General features: G+C 34.7%; 1 protein-coding gene across 2 annotated transcripts in view; it reads left to right on the top strand.

Annotated features, from left to right (window-relative positions):
- The window catches only part of F13B (coagulation factor XIII B chain), a 31,201-nt gene extending 14,359 nt beyond the window's left edge, over nucleotides 1-16,842 (top strand). For both annotated transcript variants that reach the window (XM_049634288.1, XM_049634287.1), the window contains 4 exons: nucleotides 6,416-6,616; nucleotides 7,357-7,539; nucleotides 13,477-13,690; nucleotides 16,697-16,842. In XM_049634288.1, the coding sequence (XP_049490245.1) occupies nucleotides 6,416-6,616; nucleotides 7,357-7,539; nucleotides 13,477-13,690; nucleotides 16,697-16,730 (632 nt within the window). In that variant the 3' untranslated portion in view covers nucleotides 16,731-16,842. The remainder of the gene's footprint in view (nucleotides 1-6,415; nucleotides 6,617-7,356; nucleotides 7,540-13,476; nucleotides 13,691-16,696) is intronic.
- Nucleotides 16,843-25,938: the final 9,096 nt, after the last annotated feature.

Here is a 25,938-nt window from a genome sequence, read left to right as displayed (position 1 = left end):
TGATTTGGTTATTTAAGTATTACTCAATTAAGCATTTGTCAATTTTCTAGTGGCTGGCCACAGGTTTTTTTTTTTTTTCCAATGACCTTGATTTTTTTATACTTGTAATAAAAGTTTTATTAGTATAAATTATATTATTCACTTGACAATGATGCAAGATATAACAATGTATATTGCAACCATTTTTATTTTCCTTTTCTTATACCGTTTTCATATATATAAGTTTAAATTTTAAATCTTAAGCTCTTTCCACATCTCCTTTGTGGTTTCTCTGTTCCAAATCATTCTTAAGCTACTGTTCTCATGCAAATTCAGATATGTCTACCTATGGCTTTTCTTTTTTATAATTTTGTAAATGTTTTAAGTGTTTTTTATTTATTTTTGAGAGAGAGAGAGACAGAGCACGAGTGGGGTGGTGGGGAGGGGGAGACACAGAATCCAAAGCAGGCTCCAGGCTCCGAGCTGTCAGCACAGAGCCTGATGCGGGGCTCGAACTCACGAACCGCAAGAACATGACCTGAGCCGAAGCTGTACACTTAACCGACTGAGCCACCCAGGCACCCCTACCTGTAGCTTTTCTATTGCTTTCCTATTTTTATAAAAGTTTTTGATATTAAGGCCTTGATGATGTGATTGATAATGCATTGAATGGAAGTACAGTCATCTCTGAGGATGGAGACTAAATGGAAATAGCAATGGAAAAGCTAGTAATGAAACAACCTCATAAGGAATAACAAGGTTTAGGGAAATCTGTCATTCCGTCTGGAACAATTGTCTCGAGACACACAGACTTGGTGCTCATAAGTCAAAGCAGATACAAAATGAAGACCATTTATTGTCATCAGGGCAAGAAGGCAGAGTTCTGTACATCTTATTTGTCCTCAGAAACTGCAAGTACTCTCACTACAAATGGGGACAATGGTGTAAGGAGCAGAATCTTCCATCTGTGAATTATTGTTCCAGTCATTATGAACCTCTTCAACCTCCCGCCGATCTTCCCTGTCTCATTCTACTCCAGCCACTCTGGTTTCCTTGCTCTTCCTCACACAAGACAAGTATGCTCTTACCTCAGGGCTATTTCCTCTTCCTGGAACGCCCTTCCCTCAGAAAAAGCCATGGTTCACTCCTTGACCTTCTTCAAGTCTGTGCCGATACTACTTCTTACTTAGGCTTATCACAACCATTTGACTTAAAAATTACTTCCCTTACCCCATCCCTGTGATAGCCCCTCCTCTCCCTCCACTACTTATTCCCCATCTAATTTATTACACGTGGTTTTAAGATGGCCACAAATTATAAAACCCATGTATTTATTTTAATTACTGCTAGTTCATTTGTGTTTCTCCCATTTAGAAGGTAAGGTCCATGAGGGTGGAGATCTTTGTTTTGTTCTTTGATATATCTCAAGTGGTAGGTGTCCCACAAATATTATACAGTAAATATGTTTGCTATGTCATGATTTTTATTTAGAGGGAGGAAATCATGCTTAACCTAAGTGATTATTATATATGTATATATATATATATATATATATGTTTTTTTTCTTTTTACTGAAGTATAGTTGGCACAAAATTTTACATTGAGGGATACAACATGGTGATTCCACAAGTCTATGAGTTATGTTACACTCACCACCAATGTAGCCAATATCAGTCACCTTACAACACTATTACAATACCATTGACTACATTCCCTCTGCTGTACTTTTTATCTTCATGATTTATTAATTCCATAACGGAAGACTATATCTCCCACAATGTGTGAAGGGTCACACATTTTGCCAGTCCCCATACCCCACTCCTTTCTGGCAGCCATCAATTTGTTTTCTGTATATATGGCTCTGTTGCTGCTTTTTGTTTGTTTATGCATTTGCTTTATGTTTTAGATTCCATATATAAGTAAATCATATGGTATTTGTCTTTCTCTGACTTATTTCACTTAGCTTAATACCCTGTAGGTCCATCCATATTGTTGCAAATGGCATGATTTCATCCTTTTATTTTTTTAAAAAATTTTTAAACATTTATTTATTATTGAGAGACACAGAGCATGAGCATGGGAGGGGCAGAGAGAGGGGAAGACCCAGAATCTGAAGCAGACTCCAGGCTCTGAGCTTTTAGCACAGAGCCTGACATGGGGATCAAGAGACCATGACCTGAGCTGAAGTTGGACACTCAACCCACTGAGCCACTCAGGTGCCCCATGATTTCATCCTTTTCATGGCTGAGTAATATTCCATTATATGGACACTTGTGTTGCTTCCATATCTTATCTATTGTATATAATGCAGCAATAAACATAGGGGTACATATATCTTTTTGAGTTTGTGTTTTCATTTTCTTTGGGTAAATATGCAGAAGTGGAATTATGGGATCATATAGTATTTTTATTTTTAATTTTTTGAGGAACCTCCACAATGTACACCACAGTGGCTATACAAATATACATTCGATCAAGAGGGCACGAGGTGATTTTTTTTCCCCTTCTACATCCTCACCAACATTTGTTACCTCTCTTTTTGATTCTAGCCATTCTGACAAGTGTGAGGTGATATCTCATTGTGCGTTTTTTTATTTAAAAAATATTTTTTAACATTTATTTATTTTTGATAGAGAGAGACAGAGCACAAGTGGGGGAGGGGCAGAGAGAGAGGGAGACACAGAATCCAAAGCAGGCTCCAGGCTCTGAGCTGTCATCACAGAGCCCCATTTGGGGCTCAAACTCACAAACCATGAGATTGTGACCTGAGCCAAAGTCAGATGCTTAACCGACTGAGCCACCCAGGGTCCCCTATCTCATTGTGGTTTTGATTTGCATTTCCCTGATGATGAGTGATGTTGAGCATCTTTTTATGTGTCTGTTGACAATTTATATGTCTTCTTTGGAAAAATATCTATTCAAGTTCTCTACCCATTTTTTAATTGGATTGTTTTGTGTGTGTGTGTGTGTGTGTGTGTGTGTGTGTGTGTGTGTTGAGTTGTATAACTTATTCATATATTTTGGATATTAACCCATTATCATATATATCCTTTGCAAATATCTTCCCCAATTCAGTGAGTTGCCTTTTTGTGTTGTTTATGGTTTCCGTTGCTGCACAAAAGCTTTTTATTTTGATGTAATCCCCATAGTTTATTTTCACTTTTGTATCCCTTGCCTCAGGAGACATATTTAGAAAAATGTTACTAAGGCCAGAGTCAAGAAGATTACTGCCTATGTTTTCTTCTAGGAGCTTTAAGGTTTCAGGTCTCACATTTAGATCTTTCATCCATTTTGAGTTAATTTTTGTATGTGGCATAAGAAAGTGGTCCAGTTTCATTCTTTTGCATGTAGCTGTCCAGTTTTCCCAGCACCACTTATTGAAAAGACTTTTTCCCATTGTAATATTCTTGCCTCCTTTGCCATAGATTAATTGACCATATGAGCATTTCTGCACTCTCTGTTCTGTTCCACAGACATATGTGTCTATTTTTGTCCCATGCCATGCTGTTTTGATTACTTCAGCTTTGTAGTATATCTTGAAATCTAAGATTGTGATCCCACCAATTTGGTTCTTCTTTCTCAAGATTGCTTTTGCTTTTGTGGTTCCATACAAATTTAAGGATTATTTGTTCTGGTTCTCTGGAAAGTGCTATTTGGTATTTTGATAGTAATTGCATTGAATCTATAAATTGCTTTGGTTGGTATGGACATTTTAACAATATTAATTCTTCCAACCCATGAGCATGGAATGTCTTTCCATTTCTTTGTGTAATCTTCAATTTCTTTCATTAGAGTTTTATAGTTTTCAGAGTAAAGGTTTAATCTCCTTGGTTAAGTATATTCCTAGGTATTTTGTTCTTTTGGACATATTTATAAATAAAATTAAAATTACTTTCTTATTTTCTCTTTTTGCTGCTTTGTTATTAGTGTGTACAAATGCGTTTGAATTCTGTGTATTAATTTTGTATTCTACAATTTTACTGAATTCATTTTTTTATTTTAAATAGTTTTTTGGTGGGGTCTTTAGGGTTTTTTGTGTATAGTATTATGTCATCTGCAAATAGTTACAGTTTACATTTTTCCTTATCCATTTGGATGCCTTTTATTTCCTTTTTTTATCCAATTGCTGTGGCCAGAGTGTTCAAGTGGTATGTTGAATAAAAGTGGCAAGAGTGGGCATCATTGTCTTCTTGTTCTTGGTCTGAGAGGAAAAACTCTGTTTTTCACCATTGAGTATGATGTTAACTGTGGGTTGACATTTGTCATATGCTTTTTCTTCATCTATTGAGATGATGATATGGTTTTTATTCTTTGTTTTCTTGATGTGGTGGACCATATTGATTGATTTATGAATATTGAACCATCCTTGCATCTCCAGAATAAATTCTGCTTGATCATGGTGAATGATTCTTTTAATGTATTGTTGAATGCAGTTTGTTAATAATTTGTTGAGGATTTTTTCATCCATGTTCATCAGGGATATTAGCCTGTAGTTCTCTTTTTTTTGTAGCGTCTGTCTGGTTCAGGTATCATGGTGATGCTGGCCTAATTGAATATATTTGGAAACCTTCCTTCTTCTCTTATGTTTTGGAATAGTTGAGGAAAATAAGTTTTAACTCTTCTTTAAATGTTCAATAGAATTCACCTGTGAAGCCATCTGGTCCTAGACTTTTGTTTTTTGGGGATTTTTTAAATTACCAATTCAATTTTGTTACTATTAATTGGTCTGCTCAGATTTTCTATTTCTTCCAGATTCGGTTTTAGATTATGTTTCTAGAAATTTATATATTTCTTCTAGATTGTCCAATTTTCTGGCATATAATTTTTTGTAGTATTCTTTTATAATCATTTGTGTTTCTGTGGTGTAAGTTTTTACTTCTCTTTTGTTTCTAATTTTATTTATTTTTGTTGTCTCTTTTTTTCGTGAGAGTCTGGCTAAAGACTAATCAATTTGGTTTATCTTTTCAAAGAAACAGCCTCTAGTTTCACTGATCTTTTCTATTTTTTTTTTTTTAGTCTCTATATTATTTATTTCTGCTGTCTTTATTATTTCCTTCTTTCTACTAACCTTGGGCTCTTTTTGGTTCCTTTGGATGTAAGGTTATACTGTTTATTCAATTTTTTTGTTTCTTGAGGTAAACCTCTATTGCTATAAATTTCCCTCTTAGAACTGCTTTGCTGCATCCCAAATATTTTGGATCACTGTGTTTTTGTTTTCATTTATATCCATGTTTAAAAAAATTTTCTTCTTTAATTTCTTCATTGATCCATTGGATGTGTAGTAGCATGTTGTTTAGCCTCCACCTGTTTGTGGGTTTTTTTCCCCATTTTTTTCTTTGTTATTGACATCTAGTTTCTTACTGTTGTTGTAAGAAAAGATGTGTGATATAATTTTAATGTTTTTTAATTTATCCATACTGTTTTGTGGCTTAACATGTGATCTATCCTGGGAACGTTCCATGTGCACTTGAAAAGAATGTGTATTGTGTTGTTTCTGGATGAAATGTGTTAGGGATATGTGTTATGGCCCTCTGGTCTAAAAGTTCATTCAAAGACACTGTTTTCTTATTGATATTACACCTGGATGATCTATCCATTAATGTAGTGGGATGTTAACGTCCCCTACTACTAATGTATTATTGTCAATTTTTTCCTTTATGTCTGTTAATATTTGCTCTATGCATTTAGGAACTCCAATTTTGGGGTGCATAGATATTTATAAGTGTTATATGTTCTCATTGGAATAATTTCCTTATCATTATGTAATGCTTCTTGGTGCCTTGTTATAGTCTGTTTTAAAGTCTCTTTTGTCTGGGGCGCCTGGGTGGCTCAGTTGGTTGAGTGTCCAACTTCGGCTCAGGTCATGATCTCACAGTTTGTGGGTTTGAGCCCAGCATCAGGCTCTGTGCTGACAGCTCAGAGCCTGGAGCCTGGAGCCTGCTTCAGATTCTGTGTCTCCCTCTCTCTCTGCCCCTCCCCCACTCATGCTCTGTCTCCCTCTGTCTCAAAAATAAATAAACTTTAAAAAAAATTAAAAAAAAAATAAAGTCTCTTTTGTCCAATGTAAGTATTGCTACCCTGGCTTTTTTTTTTTTTTACTTCTATTTGCATCGTATTTCTTTTTGTATCATTTCACTTTTAGTCTCTATGTACCTTTAAGTCTTAAGTGCATCTTTTGTAGCTTAAACAATATTTTTAACGTTCAAATTAAGTGGTTTAAATTTATAATATAATGATAATAAGAAGAAATGTATAAATTCATTTGATAGCAATATAATGTATATTTTATTATGTATATGTTTGAGGGGCTTTAATAATGTAAATGTTAAATATAAAACATTGCTTCTGATACCTATCAGATTTTTATTTTAAAAATATATTAAGCTTCATACTTGTCAAATGAGTAAATAATTGAAAAGAACATTTTTTCTTACAGAGCCATGTACTATTAATGTGGATTACATGAAAAGAAATAACATAGAGATGAAGTGGAAGTATGAAGGAAAGGTCTTACATGGAGATTTAATAGATTTTGTATGTAAACAAGGATATGACTTATCTCCATCAACCCCATTGTCTGAATTATCTGTACAGTGCAATAGAGGAGAAGTGAGATATCCTTTATGTATTATAAAAGGTAAAATAATAGTATTTTCTGACAATTTCTCAGGTGATTAATATCACTACTTGGGTTCAAAGTATAAGAAAGACCCTACACAACTCACTATCATCATCTTCTAATATACAACATTGGTAACGATCTGATTAATTTCCAGTAAGCACAAATACTTAAAAAAGATGACTATGCTGACATCTTTTAATTCCAATAAGTCAATTTTATAAAGGGAGAAATTAATAGGTCTTATAAATATCCCCAGACTATCAGGGGACTGATCACCCTAATGTGAGCAATCAACAACTCTGGAAAACATTGCCCTTCTTGGGGTTTGCTGGGTTTGTATTGTCTCAGAAAAGATCTTGATACAGACTGGGAGATTCTTTGTGCTCCTTGGACATGGAACTATTACTTTTAATAAGAAAAAAAAATGTAAGAAGATACATACGGAAAGCCTGGCTTCAATGGGGTTTCATACATTTTCACTTTTGGCTACATAAAAAGGGAAAAATAAAATCATGATTGTTAATTCTTTGCCAGTTTTAAATGTGTATTTCAATTTTATAATAAGATTCTAATTCTTGCAATAATCAATTTTATGATATTAAGTTATTACAGAAGGCTCTCAATATTTGAAATTTGACAGCTATTTTAAAAATGCTTTTACATGAAATGTGCCATTTTATTTCCATAGCAATATTAAAGTATTGGATGCTTACTATATGGAAATTCATTATATCCTTCTAAAATTATTTTTGCAGAATCTAAAGGAATGTGTGCATATCCTCCACTTATTAAAAATGGAGTCATGATTAGTTCAACATTAGGCATCTACGAAAATGGTTCTTCAGTAGAATACAGATGTTTTGATCACCATTTCCTTCAAGGGTCTAGGGAGTCCTATTGCTTAGATGGAGTGTGGACTACACCACCATCATGTTTAGGTATGTACTACTAAATATCCCACTATTTAATAAAATAAAAACCATATTTTTTCACTTTCTATTCTCTTTTAGTTGATATAACACTATTTTAATGCTTAATTTGCTATATTTGTGCTTCAGTGTACCTATTCAATCATTAGTTCCTCTTCTTTCCTTTAGATCATGAATAACTATTGTCCAGCTGGTTCTAACAAGTATTATTAAATACAAATATACACCAGATACTGGTGTTGTATGGGGCTATACAGTGACTAAGTCATAGTGGTGTGGGTAAGCGTGTTAACAATTATCATTCAGTGTGATTATAATAGGAAACATGAGTGCAATGGGGAAACAAAGATAGAAAGTTGAAGCAAGTTAATGCCTTATTAGTGAAGTATCTGAGTAGAAGTAACAATATCTACCAAGATTCTCAGAAGTCAAAAAAAAAGCATATCTTTAAATAAAAAGAAAAAATTTTTGTGTCCATATTTAACTTATTTGCTATTTTATTTCACCAGCTTGAACTTGAGTACAATGCTGAGTAGAAGAAGTAGTGGATATCTTGTTTCCCAAACTCATAAGCAAAACTTTCAATAATTCATCTTTATTTACAGTGTTATAAAGTCTTTAAAAATCGAATTAAAAATATAGAAAGCTCTAATTTCTATTTTTCTAATTTTTTTTAATCTTCAGGGAGTGTTTAACAATACCTATTGAAATGACTATATGAGTACTTTTCCCCCCTAGAATTATAATTGCTTCTTTTTGATTGTTAAAAGCGGGATTATATTCCTCTAATAAATCACGCTTGGTTGTGATGAATCATGATTTTTTACATGTTGTTGGGTTTTATTTGCTTATATTTTACTTAGAAGTTTTGCATCTATTTTCATGAGAGAGATCAGTCTGTTATTTTCCTTTTGGGTTTGGTATGAACTTTCTACTTATTTCATATGGTGAATTGGTATGTTCCTTCTTTTTGAATTCTCTGGAATTTGTGTAAGATTGGTACTATTTCTTCCTTAGTAATTGTAAGAATCCATCAAACATGCCATTTGGGCATCAAGTTTTCTTTGAGGACAGATAATGACAGCTGTCAGTTTTGGTAGGGCGGTTTCTAGGAATTTGTCTATCTAAATTGTCAAATTTGTTGACATAATGTTCACAATATCTTTTTACAGTCTTTTTAATGCCTTTAGTGGTGAGTCTTTTGCCTTTACTGCTATTAATATGTATCTCTTTCTTTGTTGGCATGTCTTACTAAGGGTCTACAACTTTTACTAGGCCTCTCAACTAATATTTGTATCATCAAATGTTGCTTATGATTTTATTAATTTATGTTCTTATCCTTATTTCCTCTCTTCTAATTTCTTGAGTCTATTTTATAGATCTTATTTTTATTTTTTTATTGTGTTAACATTTATTTATTTTTGAGAGACAGAGAGAGACAGAATGTAAGCAGGGGAGGGGCAGAGAAAGGGAGACAGAATCCAAAGAATCAGCACAGAGCCCGACGCAGGGCTCGAACCCTCGAACGGTTAGATCATGGCCTGAGCCTAAGTCAGAGGCTTAACCGTCTAAACTACCCAGGTGCCCCTATAGATCTTCTTTTAGCTTTTTAGATAGATACTTAAATTACTGATTTTCAGCCTTTGTTTTCTTTCTAATATATGAATTTAAGGATATAAATTTCCTACTGAGCACAACTTTAACTTTATCTCACACGTTTTTACATTTTGGAATTTTATTATCATTCAGTCATTCAGTTTAAAAATATATGATATCATGGGGTTCCTGGATGGCTCAGGTCATGATCTTGTGGTCATGACCTCACGGTCATGAGATTGAGCCCTGCTCAAGATCCGCGCTGACAATAAAAAACCTACTTGGGATTCTCTCTCTCCCTCTCTATCTGCCCCTCCCCAGCTAGCGCTCTCCGTCTCCCTCTCTCTCTCCTCTCTCTCTCTCTCTCTATATATATTTTTTTGATTCATTTTGATCCATATCCATTTTGATATCTTGTATGCACTCTGAGGTTTTTAGGTTTTGAACATTGGAGGATTTTCTTTTGTTACTGATTTCTAATGTAAATCCCTTGAGACATTTTTTTTTTATAAGACTTGGGTTTTTTTTTTTTAGTTTTTAAAGGTTTTTTTTTTTTATATTTCAGGTATTTATTTAAATTTTAGTTAGTTAACATATAGTGTAATATTAGTTTCAGGAGTACAATTTAGTCATGCGTCACTTACATAGAACACCAGTGAGACGTACTTTGAATTATATCAATCCTTTGAGTTTCATTTGATACTTACTTTATTACTGTATTTGTGGTAGGTACATGTTCTTTTGAAATAAATGAATAAATAATCGTCAGTGTTGGATTCACTGCTGCTGCACATGTCAGTTGAATTTTGTTTTCCATGTTAAGTTCATTCATATCTGTGCTGATTTGTGTTTGTTTGTTTTTCTATCAGTTGTCAAAGGAAGTATGTTAAAGTCTCTCCCGCTGTGCATTTAAAAACATTTCTTATTTTAGTTCTGTCAATTTTTGCTTTTGTGTTTTCACGCTGTTCTTCTAGGTACACACAAATTGAAGCATATTAAACCTTGGTGTATTGGCCTCGCCAAACTTTAAGAGAGTCTTCCTTTGTCTATGCCGTGCTTTGTTTTTTCTGGTTTTGCCTGAAGTCTACTTAAGCTGTCCTAGCGCACTTTTGACAAGTATTTACAAGGCATACATTTTTATCATCCTTCAACTTTCAATTTTTTGGTTTCTTACTTTCAATATGTATGTCTTATAAGCAATATATAGTTAATTTTAAAGGCATACTTTTTCAGTCTGACAATCTTTCTCTTTATAGTATTTAGTCTATTTATATATTAATATAAGTACTGATATATTGGGGTTTATAGCTACCATCTTACTGTACTAGATATATATCCTATGTGTTCTGTATTCTTTTCTCTCTCTTTTTTTTTCTTTTTTCTTTTTTTTTTTTTTTTTTTTTTTTTTTTTTTTTTTTTTTTTTTTTTTTGCTTTCTTTTGGGTAAATCAATTCTTTTCATATCATTTTACTCTCTACTAGCTTGTTGGTTATAATTTCCTCTTGGCTTCCTTTAAGTGTTATCATAGATATTACATAATTCAACCTGGACTTATTACAATTGCATACAAATTAGTACTTTTACCACTTCTCCAGGACCCAGAACACCTTGACTTGATTTACCCTTCCCACTGTTTGTACTACCGTCACCCATTTCATTCTCCTTACAGTTTAAGTCTCAATGATACTGTGAATATTATGTTGTTCAAAAATACTCTTTAAAATTTATGTTTTTTCAGTGATTTGTTTCTCATCTTCTCCTGCTTCTCTCTGTTTCTGATTGGGATCATTTTCCATACGCCTGAAAAATATTATTTTTTTATTATTTTCTCAGTTTTTGTTTGTCTGCAAATTTCTTTATTTTCCTTCCCTTTTGAAGAGTTATTTTTGCCAAAGGTAGAAGTCTAGTTTGGTCCTCATTTTTCTTTTAGTGCTGTAAAAGATGTCTTTTTATCCTTTTTTGCCTTTTGTAGTTTTTGTTTGTTAATGTTATTCATAATTGTACTTCTTTGAAACTAAGTTTCTTTTTGTCCTCTGCTGGTCCTGACATTCTTTTCCCCTTTATCTTCAGTGGGTTATTTATGCTGGGCCTGATGTGGGTTTCTTTGAGCATTTCATTCTTCAAGTTGGTAGCACTTCTTGAATCTGTGGCTTGATATTTTTCATAGGTTTTGGAGGTATCTTTTATCTTTTTTTTTGTTTCCATTTGGCTATTTTCTACTGATATATCTTCCAATTCATTAACCCTTTCTTTAGATATGTCCAGTCTGCTTTAAATTCATCTACTAAGCTCTCAATATCTTTGCATTTCTAAAATGTCCACTTTATGCTTTTGTGTGCGGGTAGATTTGAGTTCTCTGATGAAAGTCTTTACCGTAACTTCCATTTCTTCACCATGTTAATCCCACTTATTTCAAGTTCTTATCTGAAAATTCCATTATCTGGATCATCTGTAGGCCTATTTCTATTTCTAGCCTAATTTCTTGCTATTTTTATTAACAGTTGATTGAATATCAAATATTATTCATGGAAGTTTCTAGTAGCTTGAAGCAACAGTGCCATCTTGTTCCAGAGAATACTCATCTCATCTTCTGGATAATAGCGTAGGGGAAATTGGTCTCAATCTAATTAGAAGTGAAGTTTTTTCCAGGCTTATTTTCAATCCTTTGTTTGCCTCTACTCATAGAATGTAACCCTGCAAGGTTCTTCGCTAAGAATTTTGGTGTTCATACTAAGGTTCCTCCTTCTTGACTGGCTATCATATTACTGGAAGACTACCAACAGTTTAATATAGCTTTCCATACACTTTCTGCTTGGCCCTTTATGCTCTCATTTCACACAAGTCAAGAATAGGCAAATGCTTCAAGGGAAAAACCCATGCCAAGTATCACGTTCATTCTCTGCACCTCCCATTACTCTGGGTCTTGACCCTTTAAGTCCTGGCTGTCATGGCTGACCTAAACTTCCATTTTTTCTATCCTCAACAACACTAGATTCCCAAAAGATCTGCTAGCCCTATGTTTGTTGTTGATCATTTTCGACACAGTCTCTCAGCTCATGCTGAGAATCACTAAATCTCCAAGAGGAAAATGCCCCTAGAATGTTGGATTCTTCTGAATGAGCTTTTACCAGAATCTTAGCACCATGAGTGCTAAACTGACTGGCTTGGGAATTCTCTAATTCCTTGAAATTCTTGCTTTATGTCTTTTCAGATTTTCCATGTTTTAGTATAAGTGCTTGTCTGATATAGGCTATTCTGTCATAGCTGAGAACAGAAGGTCCATGAATTAATTTTTAACTTGTTTTAATTAAAATTTCATATTTTGTAGAACAACATTTTAAATTATAGTGCCATTTGACCTCATTTTCAAAGCTATTTTTCAGTGACTACAAAGACTCTCTTAGAGTCTTTCTGATTATCTTTATTCATTTTTATTCTATCTATAGAACTTCTAGCATAACAGCAGATACATAGGGATTCAACAAATATTGAAATCTTGAATAAAGAAGTTTGTTAATGTATTATATGATTCATATGCTCTATTAACAATTCTGGACCTTTAACCTATCTCAGAATCTACTGTTTAGTGCTAGGTCATTCAAGAGGCAAATAAGGACACAAATAACTTCATTTTCTAAAATAACTTGACATTTTTAAAATATCAATATTTTTATTAAGGAAAAAAAATCAAAGAAATTTATCAGGTCTCCTAATAACTTTTTTAAGTTTTTGTTTTGTTTTGTTTTAATGCATTAGTGGAAGGACACAATAATATTTTCAATGCTTAGAATTTAAAGCACCTTAATCCAATATTGATATTCCTTAATAACTGGAAATTTAAAAGAGAGAAAACTGTCAGCCACTCTGGATGCCATCAGGTGATAGAGTTTGAATCATTGTTGAGAATCCAGCTTCTTTCTACATTTCAATAATATCTTATCTATCCAACAATCAAACAAATACTTTGTCTCGTGGGGATTTTATTTGAGCTTTCTGAGGAAAAAAAAAATAAGAAAAGGAAGCTTACTTGAATAATTGTTAGTAACTCTCAATGCTCTTTATTAAAAAACACCTTTATTTATTTGCTATCTTTGAAAATCTTAATGACATAAAGCTAAGTGACTGGCAGGATATACACTTTTTTCTTTGCCAAATCCAGGACCACAGAGATAAATGGCAGACTGTTTTCTGTGAGCTTTGAACATATTTTCCAACTCAAATATTAATTCTAACTAACTTAGTTGCCACTCAAATGCCTGGGAATTTTAAGGTCATCGTGAGTAGGAAGCCACAATGCTTCCTGTTAGTGCCAAGATGTGTCAAGATTATTTTCTTCTTTTTATTTTTCAGAGCCTTGTACGTTATCTTTTGTTGAAATGGAAAATAATAATTTACTCCTGAAATGGAGTTTTGACAACAGACCATATATTTTCCATGGCGAGTATATTGAATTTCTTTGTAGGAGAGATACATATACAGATGAGTCCTCTATTATAGGATCTGAACTCAGAGTGCAATGTGACAGAGGGCAGTTAAAATATCCAAGATGTGTTCCAAAAGAAAGGTAAGAAGAAACTTGTGCCTACAATTAATTATTTTCTTCATGTTGTTATCCAAGAGATTTTTTTTGTTATAAATTTCAGAAATATTAGGTTCTATGACACTCCTACTTTATGGTCATTATAAAGGAAAAAATAATTTTATTTTTTTAAGCCAGGCAAACTCCTAGAAATATTAATTAATTCAACAAACTTTCTGAGTTGTCTGAAGTCAAAGTGTTGTTTGTATTTCATATTTGGGACACTTGGCAACTTGGCAAATCAATTTATATGGGCAATATTTAAATGTGGAAAAATTAACCTATATGTTGAGATGGAAAATCACATTTTCTCCCACCTCTCAGTATAGACCCAAGTATGAGTAATAAAGATGGGGGAAATAAGGGGCACCTGGGTGATTCATGAAGCCTGCTTGGGATTCTCTCTCTCTTTCTCTCTCTCTCTTTCTCTGCCCTTCCCCACTCACATGCCCACTCTCTCTCTCTCAAAATAAATAAACTTAAAAAATATGAGAAACAAAACTGTACAAATCTTTCTATTGATAGAAGAGCATATTAATAACAATGATTAAAATTATGTTATTTTCAGGAACATATTTCTGTGCAAGAGCTTGGAAACACTAAAGTGTTTCCTCATAGGACAACTTAAAAATATATATTTTATACCTTTTTGTTTGTTTTTTTCCTCATTCTTTTCTGGTTTTTATTTGAGTATAGTTGACACACATATAGTTGTAAAATTCTGTGTTTCGGGGATACAACATAATGATTCAGCAACTCTATTGTTATGCTATGCTCACCACAAGTATAGCTACAATCTGTTACCATGAAATGCTATTATAATACCATTGACTATATAACCTATGCTGTACCTTTTATTACCATAACTTACTTAAACTGGAAGTCTGTATCTCTCACTCACTCCCCTTCTCCCATTTTGTCCATCCCTCCATCCCCTTCCTCTCTAGTGACCGTTTGTTCTCTGTATTTATAGATCTGTTTTTGCTTTTTGTGGTTTTTTTTGTTTTTTAGATTCCACATATAAGTGAAATTATAAGGTATTTGTCTTTCTCTGTCTGACTTATTTAAAGACCCTGAATAGCCAAAGCAATCTTGATAAAGAAGAACAAAAATAGAGGTATCACAATTCTAGATTTCAAAATAAACTACAAAGCTATAGTAATCAAAATAGTATTGTACTGGCACAAAAATAGACATACATAAATGGAACAAGATAGAGAGCCATACTTACATTGTCAATTAATCTATGACAACGGGGGCAAGGATATACAGTGGGGAAAAGAAGTCTTTCAATAAATGGTGCTAGGAAAACTGGACCGCTACCTGCAAAATAATGAAACTAGGCCACTTTCTTACATGATACACACACACACACACACACAACTCAAAATGAGTGAAAGACCTACATGTGAGACCTGAAACCATAAAGCTCCTAAAAGAAAGAATAGGTAGTAATCTTGTCTTTGGCCTTAACAACATTTTTCTAGGTATGTTTCCGGAGGCAAGAAAAATAAAAGCAAAAGTAAACTATCGGGACTACATCAAAATGAAAACCTTCTGTATAGCAAAGGAAACCATCAACAAAACAAAAAGTCAACCCACTGAAAGGGAGAAAATATTTGCAAATGATATATCAGACAATGGGTTAATATCCAAAATATATGAAGAACTTATACAACTCAACACACACACACACACACACACACACACACACACAATCCCCCAAATATTCCAATTAAAAAATGGACAGAGGACATTTTTCCAAAGAAGACATACGGATGGCCAACAGACACATGAAAAGACAAAAGACACTCAACATCACTCATCATCAGGGAAAATGCAAATCAAAACTATGAGATATCATCTTCCACTTGTCAGAGTGACTAAAAACAAAAAAGACAAGAAATAACAAGTGTTGTCAAGGATGTGGAGAAAAAGGAACCCTAGGGCCCTGTTGGTGGAAATGTAAATTGATGCAGCAACTATAGAAAACAATGTGGAGGTTCCTGAAAAAATTTAAAAATCAAAATACAATATGATCCAATAATTCCACTTCTGGGTATTTACCCAAAGAAAACAAAAGAAAACAAAAACACTAATTCAAAAAGATATAGGCAACCCTTTGTTTATTGAACCATTATTTACAATAGTCAATATAGGAAAGCAGTCCAAGTGTCCACTGATAAATGAATGGATAAAGAAGATGTGGAATATTATATATATAATAGAGTATTACTCAGCCATAAAAAAGGATGAGATCTTGCCATTTGTGACAACAAATGATAAATATGATAGAGAGTATTATGATAAATGAAATAAGTCAGACAGAGAAAAACAATAACCATATTTTATACTTCTTGATGAATGAAAAATAATTCTGCTTTTAGAAAAATATGTTACAATAATACAATGAAATGATGTAAATGCAAACAATTTTATAGGATCAGGATTTTGACCTTTTAGATGATGCAGTATAAAATGGAAATTATACTTTATGTTCAATTAAGAATATTATAAAAATAACTTATGGCAAAGTGTATGTGTTACTGTCCTAGTCATTGTAAACAATGAACTGTATGAACAACATTAGGACAACTTTTTAGATACTTTGAACACTCTATTAAAAAAACATTCATAAGACACACATGGGTGGAAAACTTTAAAAATAATTTTAACTATGGTAAAATCAGTGGAGGAAAATTTTATATGTATTTAAGTGTTTTGGATTTCTCATTTCCAAGAGAAAAAGAGGTAAATAACTTAGAAAAAATGTTCAAAATATGGTATTATTGTATCAAATGACATTGAGTGTTTAAAAAGGAATTAATTGCTGGTATGATTTACCAAGTTGGGCAACTTGCTTTCAACAATAGTTAGTTAAAACAGTGACTAATTACATGAAATGTTGAAGGGCTAAGAATGTAATAAATACTTGACCAGAAATGGTGCTTATTTCAAAAATCTCTCTCCTTTTCTGTCTTTCTCATCAAGGATGCTGTCTTATCAAGAACGCTTAAGGACATAAAAATGCACGGCAGAGAGAAGAATAGTATATCAACACATCATAAAATCTTTTGTAAAACATGATTTTTAGAAGAAAATACAAATCTCTAAGTTTTTACTTGCTTGAGGATTTGAATCTAAATTGTCTATGTTGAACATTTTTTTATTTATAAATAAGCCAGAACATGTTGTTTCCTTTCTAGTTTGAATGATTTGACATGTAACTTAACCGTTATTGAATATTTTCCATCTATTAAAAAGATTGATCCACATGCAAAAATGTTTTTGATACCTATTATCCATTCATTGTGCTATACTGTTGCCTTCAATATATGTGAAAAAATTCACATTTGTCTTTATCATATTCATTAATGTTAGGGTTTTCTGTTACTTCTAATTCAATCTTTATGTCAATATTAAGGAACCAAACACACTAGAGATAAGAAACTATACATCATATTAGAGGATTTACTTTCTTAAATACAGACGAGACTACCCTTCAGATTTCCTAAATGTAAAGAATTTTAGCAATTAACTATAATATTAGCTACAAGATTAATAATCAAATTGTGAGGTGGTGAACTATCCACATCTTAAAATGTTGCCCAAGGAACGTGACTTAAAAAAGAATAACCCTCTCCATTTTTTTAATATAATTTATTGTCAAGTTGGCTAACATATAGTGTATATGGTGTGCTCTTGGTTTTGGGGGTAGATTCCCGTGATTCATCACTTACATACAATATCCAGTGCTCATCCCAACAAGAACCTTTCCATTTTTATATTTTACACTTGCAATTAATATTTTTAGGTTACGTAATTGTTGGAAGCATGCAGATTATGAAATCAAAAATCAGTCCTGCAAGCAACAAAGCCTGAGAGTGTAGTATTACCACAACATCTTTTGAAGTGTTCAAATAGCCACACTGTCACCTTTCTGTTTGAAGGACAGTTATAGTTCCAATGGTTATTACAGTTCATTCAGAAGCACATGTAATCACACTACCCCTGTCAGGACTGGTTGTTGTTACGAGAACAGCACATTTTCTTATCTAGAAGATACTCAGTTCATCGAACTCAAGACCTTCTCAATATGATGACATTCTTTAAACCCTCAAGTTACAATTTTCCACTGGTGTGCTAAGAGATACCTTCTTGTAGTGAAGCCACACTGGACCCAACTCTGTGGATTAAATAAGACTTTGTTCAGTGTTGAACATGTATACTTCAGAACTGTCCTTGAGTCGATAATCATGATTTTAATATTCTGTAGTTGTTTTCCACAGTGGATCCCATAAAATTGAAATTTGATTGAAATTAAATATCAACAGCAAAGTGTTAATCATTTTCAATTAATGCACCAATCAATCCATTAATCAACAATATTGAGCACCTGTTATATCCTAGAAAATAGAAGATTTGCTCAAGGCGGGTAACTCTCTTGGGAATATGTATTCAGTATTGCCATATCTTCTGATTTTTTAATGGTGAGATCTCCTCTGATTTTGATATGTGGAGGGGGATCTAAAAATATTTTGTGAGCAATGTGGCTCATAAGCTGCCAATTTGTCAACTGCAAATGCTGAATAAATGAACATGTGAAAAGTACAACACTGGAAGCATGTATAAAATAAAGTGATGGCATGGAGGAGGTGGTAATTAACTTTTTGGTGGGTGTATAAAGCTTCCTGGGAAAAGCCCAAGGTCTGCAAGGCTAGAGAAGACATCCCAAGTAGAGGAAAGGGCACACACAAAGTCAAATATCAAGCACATACCATATGCTAGGCATCATGCTGAGCCCTGTAGATAAAACAGTGAATATGATACGTTGTTTCTACTGATATGGAGCATTGTGCTTTGATGGGAAAGGAAGGTATTAACTAAATCCTTACATGATGACATGTGCCAAGAAAGACATGTCCATGAACACAAGGAGATGCAGCCTAGTCCCAGATGCTCAAGAAAGGCTTCTTTGAGGAAGTGATACATCAGCTGAGACTTGAAGGGAGAAAAGAAATATTTTGAGTAAGGGAGGATCATGCAGAAAACATGTGCAGAGAATACGATGTTTCCAAGAAGATAGTAAATATCCAGTATGGATTGAGTGGAAGGAGTGAAGGAGAGAGGGGAACAAGGTAAACCTGGAGAAACTGGAGTCCCATGATGAAGGCCTTTGTAGGCCAAATCAAAGATTTTGGAAGTCACTGATTGAAATGAGATGTTTCTAGTAATTGCTAAAAAGACACCACTGACTGCCATAAGGAGAGAATGGTCTGAAGGAGGAAAAATGTAGGCATAAGGACAGCCACTTTTAGGGAAAGAATGACATCATCCACGCAAATTATGATAGTAATTTACTGGAGGTTGTTGGGGAAGGTCATCAAAAAGACGAGGCAACCAGTTGACCTGTGAGCTGTGCCCAGCTCCTAATCCCTTCCCCTGTCCTTGGAATATGGGTTCCATTTGCCTTTCCTGCTCCCAGAGGCTACTCCAACGGCATAGACTTGAGAGAGTCTTGTGGTATTAAGAACACCTGCATGGCACACATGACTGAACCTAGTTAAGGCCTCTATATAAACTTCAAGATCTGATGAGCAGGTGCAGAGATCTAGCTCTCTTCCTGATGCCCAAGGCAAACTTCATATGTAAGTTCACTTTGCTTACTAAAACTGCCACCTACCAATCTGGAGCGGGCTGCCTCTTTTTTCAAACTCTGCCCACCCTCTGAGTACGGGGGCCAATTTCAGATTATATGTGGGAGGCACCCAGGAGGGTTGCAAATCAACAGAGGCAGCAGCATGGACGGTACAAGCTAGACTGGAGCAAGAGATGCTTAAGATGTGAAGTCACTATGATGGTGACTGATTAGATGCGGGTGGGGGTGAAGCAGAGAAAAGGTTCAGGAGGACACCTTGGTTTCTGGCTTAAGTGGATGCTAGCCATCTAAGTGTAATCAGAGGAATCAGAGCAAAAAGCAGTGCAAGGGAGTGGGGATTAGCATGAAAAGTTTAGTGTCAAAAATGTAATTTTTGAGGTATTTGTTGGGTAGCCAAGGAGAAATATGAAGGAGACAGTTGATTCTTACAGTCAATGCTGTAGTGAATGTCCCACATTCAGAAACAAAAGACTTATTCTCTCAGCTGCTGGAAGTTCTCAATTACCAGCGTCCTAAGTCAGTTGCTTCAGCTGAAGAAAATCCTTCCTCCCAAGGTCATAACTCCTTCCAAGGGTGACCTGCCATTGACCACTGACTGGTCAACAGGCATTCTTAAGAAAAGACCCTTCATTCCAACTCAGGACACTTTGAAAGGGACATTCCAGCTTCAGATCTACCCCTAGAGTTGGCAGATATCACTGCTTCCTTCCTTTCCCTTCCATGGGTATGGATCCTAAGAGTATTCCCTAAAAATGCTCTTGGCTGTTAATTTCCATCTCCTAGCCTGGGAACCCAATCTGTGAGAATTATATAAGCCTGATTATCAGAACAGAGCTCTGGGCATAATTTCCAGTTGTCAGTTAGCAGATGTCTGTTAAAACTAAGTTAATAGATGAGTTTTTCAGGGTTAGTTTAGAAGTCGGCCTAGTTTAAGGCTTTGAGGATACCTAAAGCTTAGTGACTTCCTATAGGAAAAGGTATAATGAAGGAAACTGATAAGGAATGGCTGGACTGTTCCAATGAAAACCAGAAGAGTTGAGGACCGAAAATAGTGTTCGGATATCATTGATTACCTTGAAAGAAACAGTACCATTAAGTGTGAAATGGAGATAGGAACAGGCTGAGGGATAAATCTAAGGTACAAAAAACAGAGACGTGACTGTAGTGAGCTGGGCAGTAAGTGTGACAGTGAAGGGGAGAGAGGTAGGTTGGCCTGGAGGGGGAGGGAGGGATAAAGAAGGGTTTGTTTTTTTAATGGAATGGAAGAAATCAGAGCATGTTTTCATTAAATGGGAATGGGTCAGTAAAGAAGGACAGGTTGGAAAATACTGAGAAAATATTGCATAACAAATTGCAGAGGATTCTTGCAAAAGTGAGAAGAGATGGGACCCAAGACACAAGTGGAGGGTGGCTCTTGGCTGGGAGGTGATTCATGTCACATAATTTCTGTCTCCTCTGTGAAGGAAGGGAAGTCACTGCTGGGCATGTGGAAGGGATATGTGGGCAGAGAAGTTGAAGGATGGAGGAGACCAGAGAAACTCGGAACAAGTCAGAGGGTGAGGGGATAAGCAAGCACAATCCAACAAGGTGATCTGGCAAGCTGTAACCGTTTCAATGAATGATCACTTCAATGCGATGTGATGTGTGATGTGCTGAGAATAACGTTACCATAATGACCAGTTTGCTTTTTAGAGAGCTTCATGTTGCAAGATTATCTTTAGCATAATGAATATGAAAGCAAACAGTGTTGACATGATTTGCCACCCCTGCAATGTAGGACAGATGAGTCAACGATCAAAGAGTCCCTAACAAGGTGATTGCCCTAGGGTAGCCCACAGTTTAAAAGGGCACTGCCTGGTGGTGCAGAGAGAAACTAATTTTTCAAAGGGAGAAGTTCATAGATATCTCTGTTTCTTCATAATGAGAGATCGAAACCCTAGAGAACATCACACATTAAAACTGAATTCAGGGAGGGGCTCCTGGGCGGCTCAGTTGGTGAAGCGTCTAACTCTTGATTTTGGCTCAGGTCGTGAACTCACGTGCAGCTCAGGCTCTGCACGGACAGTGTGGAACCTCTTTGGGATTCTCTCTCTCCCTCTCTCTCTGCCCCTCTCATGCTCTCTCCATCTCTGTCTCTCAAAATAAATAAACTTAAATAAATGAATTCAGGGAAACTTAGCATGATTCCTTTGGAGGAAAAATGGAGAGCATGAGAAATGTAAAAAGTCTAACCGAAACTGAAAAATGGTTTGCCTAATATACTTCTGAAACGTAAACTGAGGACTAATCATTAGACAATATGCAAGGTTTCAACCAACAAGAATTTTAATTTGTTTTTATATACTTGATTTTTATTTTCTCATGAACTGTTTTACTCTTTTTAAAAAATTTTTTTTTAATGTTTATTTATTTTTGAGACAGAGAGAGAGCATGAATGGGGGAGGGGCAGAGAGAGAGGGAGACACAGAATCGGAAGCAGGCTCCAGGCTCTGAGCCATCAGCCCAGAGCCTGACGCGGGGCTCGAACTCACGAACCGTGAGATCATGACCTGAGCTGAAGTCAGACACTCAACCGACTGAGCCACCCAGGCGCCCTAATGAATTGTTTTACTCTTTAGATGCACACCACGTTGTGTTATATATACTTTAGTCTTTAAATGCACCTTATAAGGCCCGCAGAAGGGAACCCATGGTAGGGCAGTAGCACAGTGGGAGACCTCCCGTCATGATTTGGTCTTCGTTCCTGTTACTCCTGGAGGCCAGGAGCCCCGCAAGCATTGAGAACCAGGCACCCCGCAGACCCCCCTGTGCTATGCCACAGCTGTGACAGCCTATTCAGAACTTACCCATCTCAGGTTCCTTAGTGCAGGAGTGCACCCGTGTTTGGTGATATGGGTGCACATTGGAGGACCCAGTAGCACTCCCCAGAGGCCCAACACTGATGTGACCAGTCTCCTGTCTTTTCCTTCCACCTCCAACACGAAGCATTCAAAAAAAAAAAAAAAAAAAAAAAAAAAAAACCTGAAAAAGGAGAAAATAAAGACTTGTTTTTTCTATATGCCATTTATTGGAAGAAAACTTCAAATCATTCCTTAAAGAGTTTATTTATTTATTTTGAGAGAGAGAGAGAGAGAGAGAGAGAGAGAGAGAATCCCAAGCAGACCCCACACTGTCAGCACAGAGTCGGACGCCGGGGGCTCAAACTCACAAGCCCTGAGATCGTGACCTGAGCCAAAGTCAAGAGTCTAGTGCTCAACCAGCTGAGCCACCCATGCGCCCCCTAAGACTTTCAATTTTGCTTGGTATATGATAGACCTATCCCCATATCAACACACATGGATTGATCTCATTTGTTATAAGATCTAAATAGTATTTCAAGAGCTGGAGGTAACATAATTTATTTAATTAATCTCTCATTAACGGACTTTTCAATTGTTTTTATCTTCCTCACTTCCTTTCTACCTTCCTTCTGTTTTTTTTCTTCCTTAATTCCTTCCTTCATAGGTTACGGGTGGAAATCAAATAATATAATTTAAAGCAGAAGTGAAATAGAATTCTAAATATATTTAAAAGAACAAATATAAATGCCAAGAAAGATCTTAACATGAAATAAAATCAGGTGATGGAGGAGAAGGAGGGAAGAAGCGAAAGGAAAAGATTGTAAGCTAATTTTATTGTTTCTCACGATAGAGACCAATAGACATTGTCTGAAGCTTGTGGGAGTAACTAGAAGCAGGAAGTATGTCAGACAGGCAGTAAGAAGGCAAGGAAGTAAATTTTTTAGCTTAAAATACTTCAAGTGAACAAAATATAAGTAACGAATATAGAACACTCTAACAAGCGGTCAATAAGGTATATCTTATAAATTTATGTTAATTTTGTACCTAAATAACAGTGAATGTGAAGCAGTCATGAATACTGGTCACATACATTAGGCCATAAAAAATTCTAATTAAATTCCAAATAGACTAATATAAGCAAAATTCTCTGGTTATATGCAATACATTTACAACTTAAGCAAAATAAAAGGGGCCGTTCTCCTAAGGATGTACAAACTTTCTATTCGACAGGTTGGGTTTAAATGGAAATATGAACTAAAACTGCCGAATTTCTAGAAAACATGAAAACATTACCTATCGGACTTTATGGGCTATAGATAAAACAATGCTCAGAGAAAATATCAGCTTAAATATATGTATCAATTAATGTTTTTAAAAATGGACTAAACAGCCAAATCTAAAAGCTGGAGGAAGAACAATAAATAAAATTTAAAAAAGAAGAAATTAACACAAGGAAATACAAACCTTAATAAAACAGGAAACATACAGACAATAAGTAAATAAAAATTGACCTTTTAAAAAAAGTAGCCGAAGAGAAAAATGAATAGAGATATAATAAAGCACAAATATAAATAACAAGAAATGATATGGAGTAAATAATGCCTCAACTCACTGCAAATCAACTTCTTACCCCATTATTCAGTTTATTCTAATCTGGAAAATTCAGGGAACACATGTACATCTCAGCCTTAATTTTTTTTTAATTGACTCATAGCAGACATACAATGTTACATTAGTTTCAGGTATACAACACAGTGATTGGAAAAATCTATACATTATGCTATGCCCACCACAAATATAGCTCCCATCTGTCACCATAACAACGCTATTACAATACCATTGACTATATTACCTATGCTATGCCTTTTATCCCCATGATTTATTCATTCCATGACTGGAAGTCTATACCTCCCACTCCCCTCCACCCATTTTGCCCATCTCCCCACCATCCTCCCCTCTGGCAACTGTTTGTTTTCTGTATTTGAAGGTCTGTTTCTGCCTTTTGTTTCTTTGTGTTTTAGATTCCACATGTAAATGAAATCATATGGTATTTGCCTTTCTCTGTCTGACTTATTTCACTTAACATAATACCATCTAGGCCCTAGAACTGTATAAGACACATATACATATACCACATCTTGTTTATCCATTCATCGATCAATGGGCGCTTGGGTTCCTTCCATATTCCTTATCTTGGGTATTGAAAATGATACTGCAATAAACATAAGGATGTAAATATCTTTTCAAATTAGGTTTCCTGTTTGGGCAAATATCCAGAATTGGAACTACTGGATCATATGGTATTCCTATTTTTAATTTTTTGGGTAAACTGCATATTGTTTTCTACAGTGGCACCGTTAAGTATGATGTTAGCTATGGGTTTTTCATATATAGCCCTTATTATTTTGAGATAGATTCCTCTAAGTCCACTTTGTGGAGAGTTTTTATCATAAACAGATGTAGAATTGTATCAAATGCTTAGTCTTTATCTATTGAGATAAACATATGATTTTTATCCTTTGTGTTGTTGATACGGTATATCAAGTTGATTTGCCAATATTTAACCATCCTTACATCCCCAGAATAAATCCCACCTGATTGTGCTGAATGATTTGTTGATATATTGTTCAACGTGATTTACTAATATTTTGGTGAGGATTTTGCATCTATGTTTATCAGGGATATTGACCTGTAATTTTCTCCTTTTTTAGTGTCCTTGACTTTGGTATCAGGGTAATGCTGGCCTCATAAAATGTAGTTGGAAGCTTTTTTCCTCTTCTGTTGTGGAATACTCTGAGGAGAATAGGTATTAACTCTTTTGTAGAATTCGAGTATGAATCTATCTGGTCCTGGGCTTTTGTTTGTTGGGAGCTTTTTGATTACTGATTCAATTGCGTTACTAATAATTGATTTTTTATTTCTTCTGATTCACTTTGGAAGATTGTATGTTTCTGGGAATGTATCCATTTCTTCAAGGTTGTCCAATGTGCTGGCATATAATTCCCCATAATAGTCTCTTAAAATCCTTTGTGGTGTCAGTTGTTACTTTTCTTCTTTTGTTTCTGATTTTATTTATTTTTTTCCTCTTTTTTTTTCTTGATGTGTATGGCTAAGGCTTATCAATTTTGTTTATCTTTTCAAAGAACTGGCTCCCTGGTTTCATTGATCTTATCTCTTCTTTCTTTCTTTCTTTCTTTCTTTCTTCCTTCCTTCCTTCCTTCCTTGTTCTCTTTCTTTCTTTCTCTTTCTTTCTTTCTTTCTTTGTTTTTCTTTCTTCCTCTTTCTTTCTTTCTTTCTTTTTCTTTCTTCCTCTTTCTTTCTTTCTTTCTATCTTCCTCTTTCTTTCTTTCTTTCTCTCTCTTTCTTTCTTTCTTTGTTTCTCTTTCTTTCTTCCTCTTTCTTTCTTCCTTTCTTTTTCTTTCTTTCTCTTTCTTTCTTTCTTTCTTCCTCTTTCTTTCTTTCTTCCTCTTTCTTTCTTTCTTTCTCTTTCTTTCTTTCTTCCTCTTTCTTTCTTCCTTTCTTTCTTTCTTTGTTTCTCTTTCTTTCTTCCTCTTTCTTTCTTCCTTTCTTTTTCTTTCTTCCTCTTTCTTTCTTTCTTTCTTTCTCTTTCTTTCTCTCTTTGTTTCTCTTTCTTTCTTCCTCTTTCTTTCTTCCTTTCTTTTTCTTTCTCTTTCTTTCTTTCTTCCTCTTTCTTTCTTTCTTCCTCTTTCTTTCTCTTTCTTTCTTTCTTTCTT

The sequence above is a fragment of the Panthera uncia genome, chromosome F1 (assembly GCF_023721935.1).
Source record: "Panthera uncia isolate 11264 chromosome F1, Puncia_PCG_1.0, whole genome shotgun sequence".
In the NCBI taxonomy this organism is placed as follows: Eukaryota; Metazoa; Chordata; class Mammalia; order Carnivora; family Felidae; genus Panthera; species Panthera uncia.
Note: the sequence above shows the minus strand (reverse complement) of the source record. Positions and strands in the feature narration are given on the sequence as shown.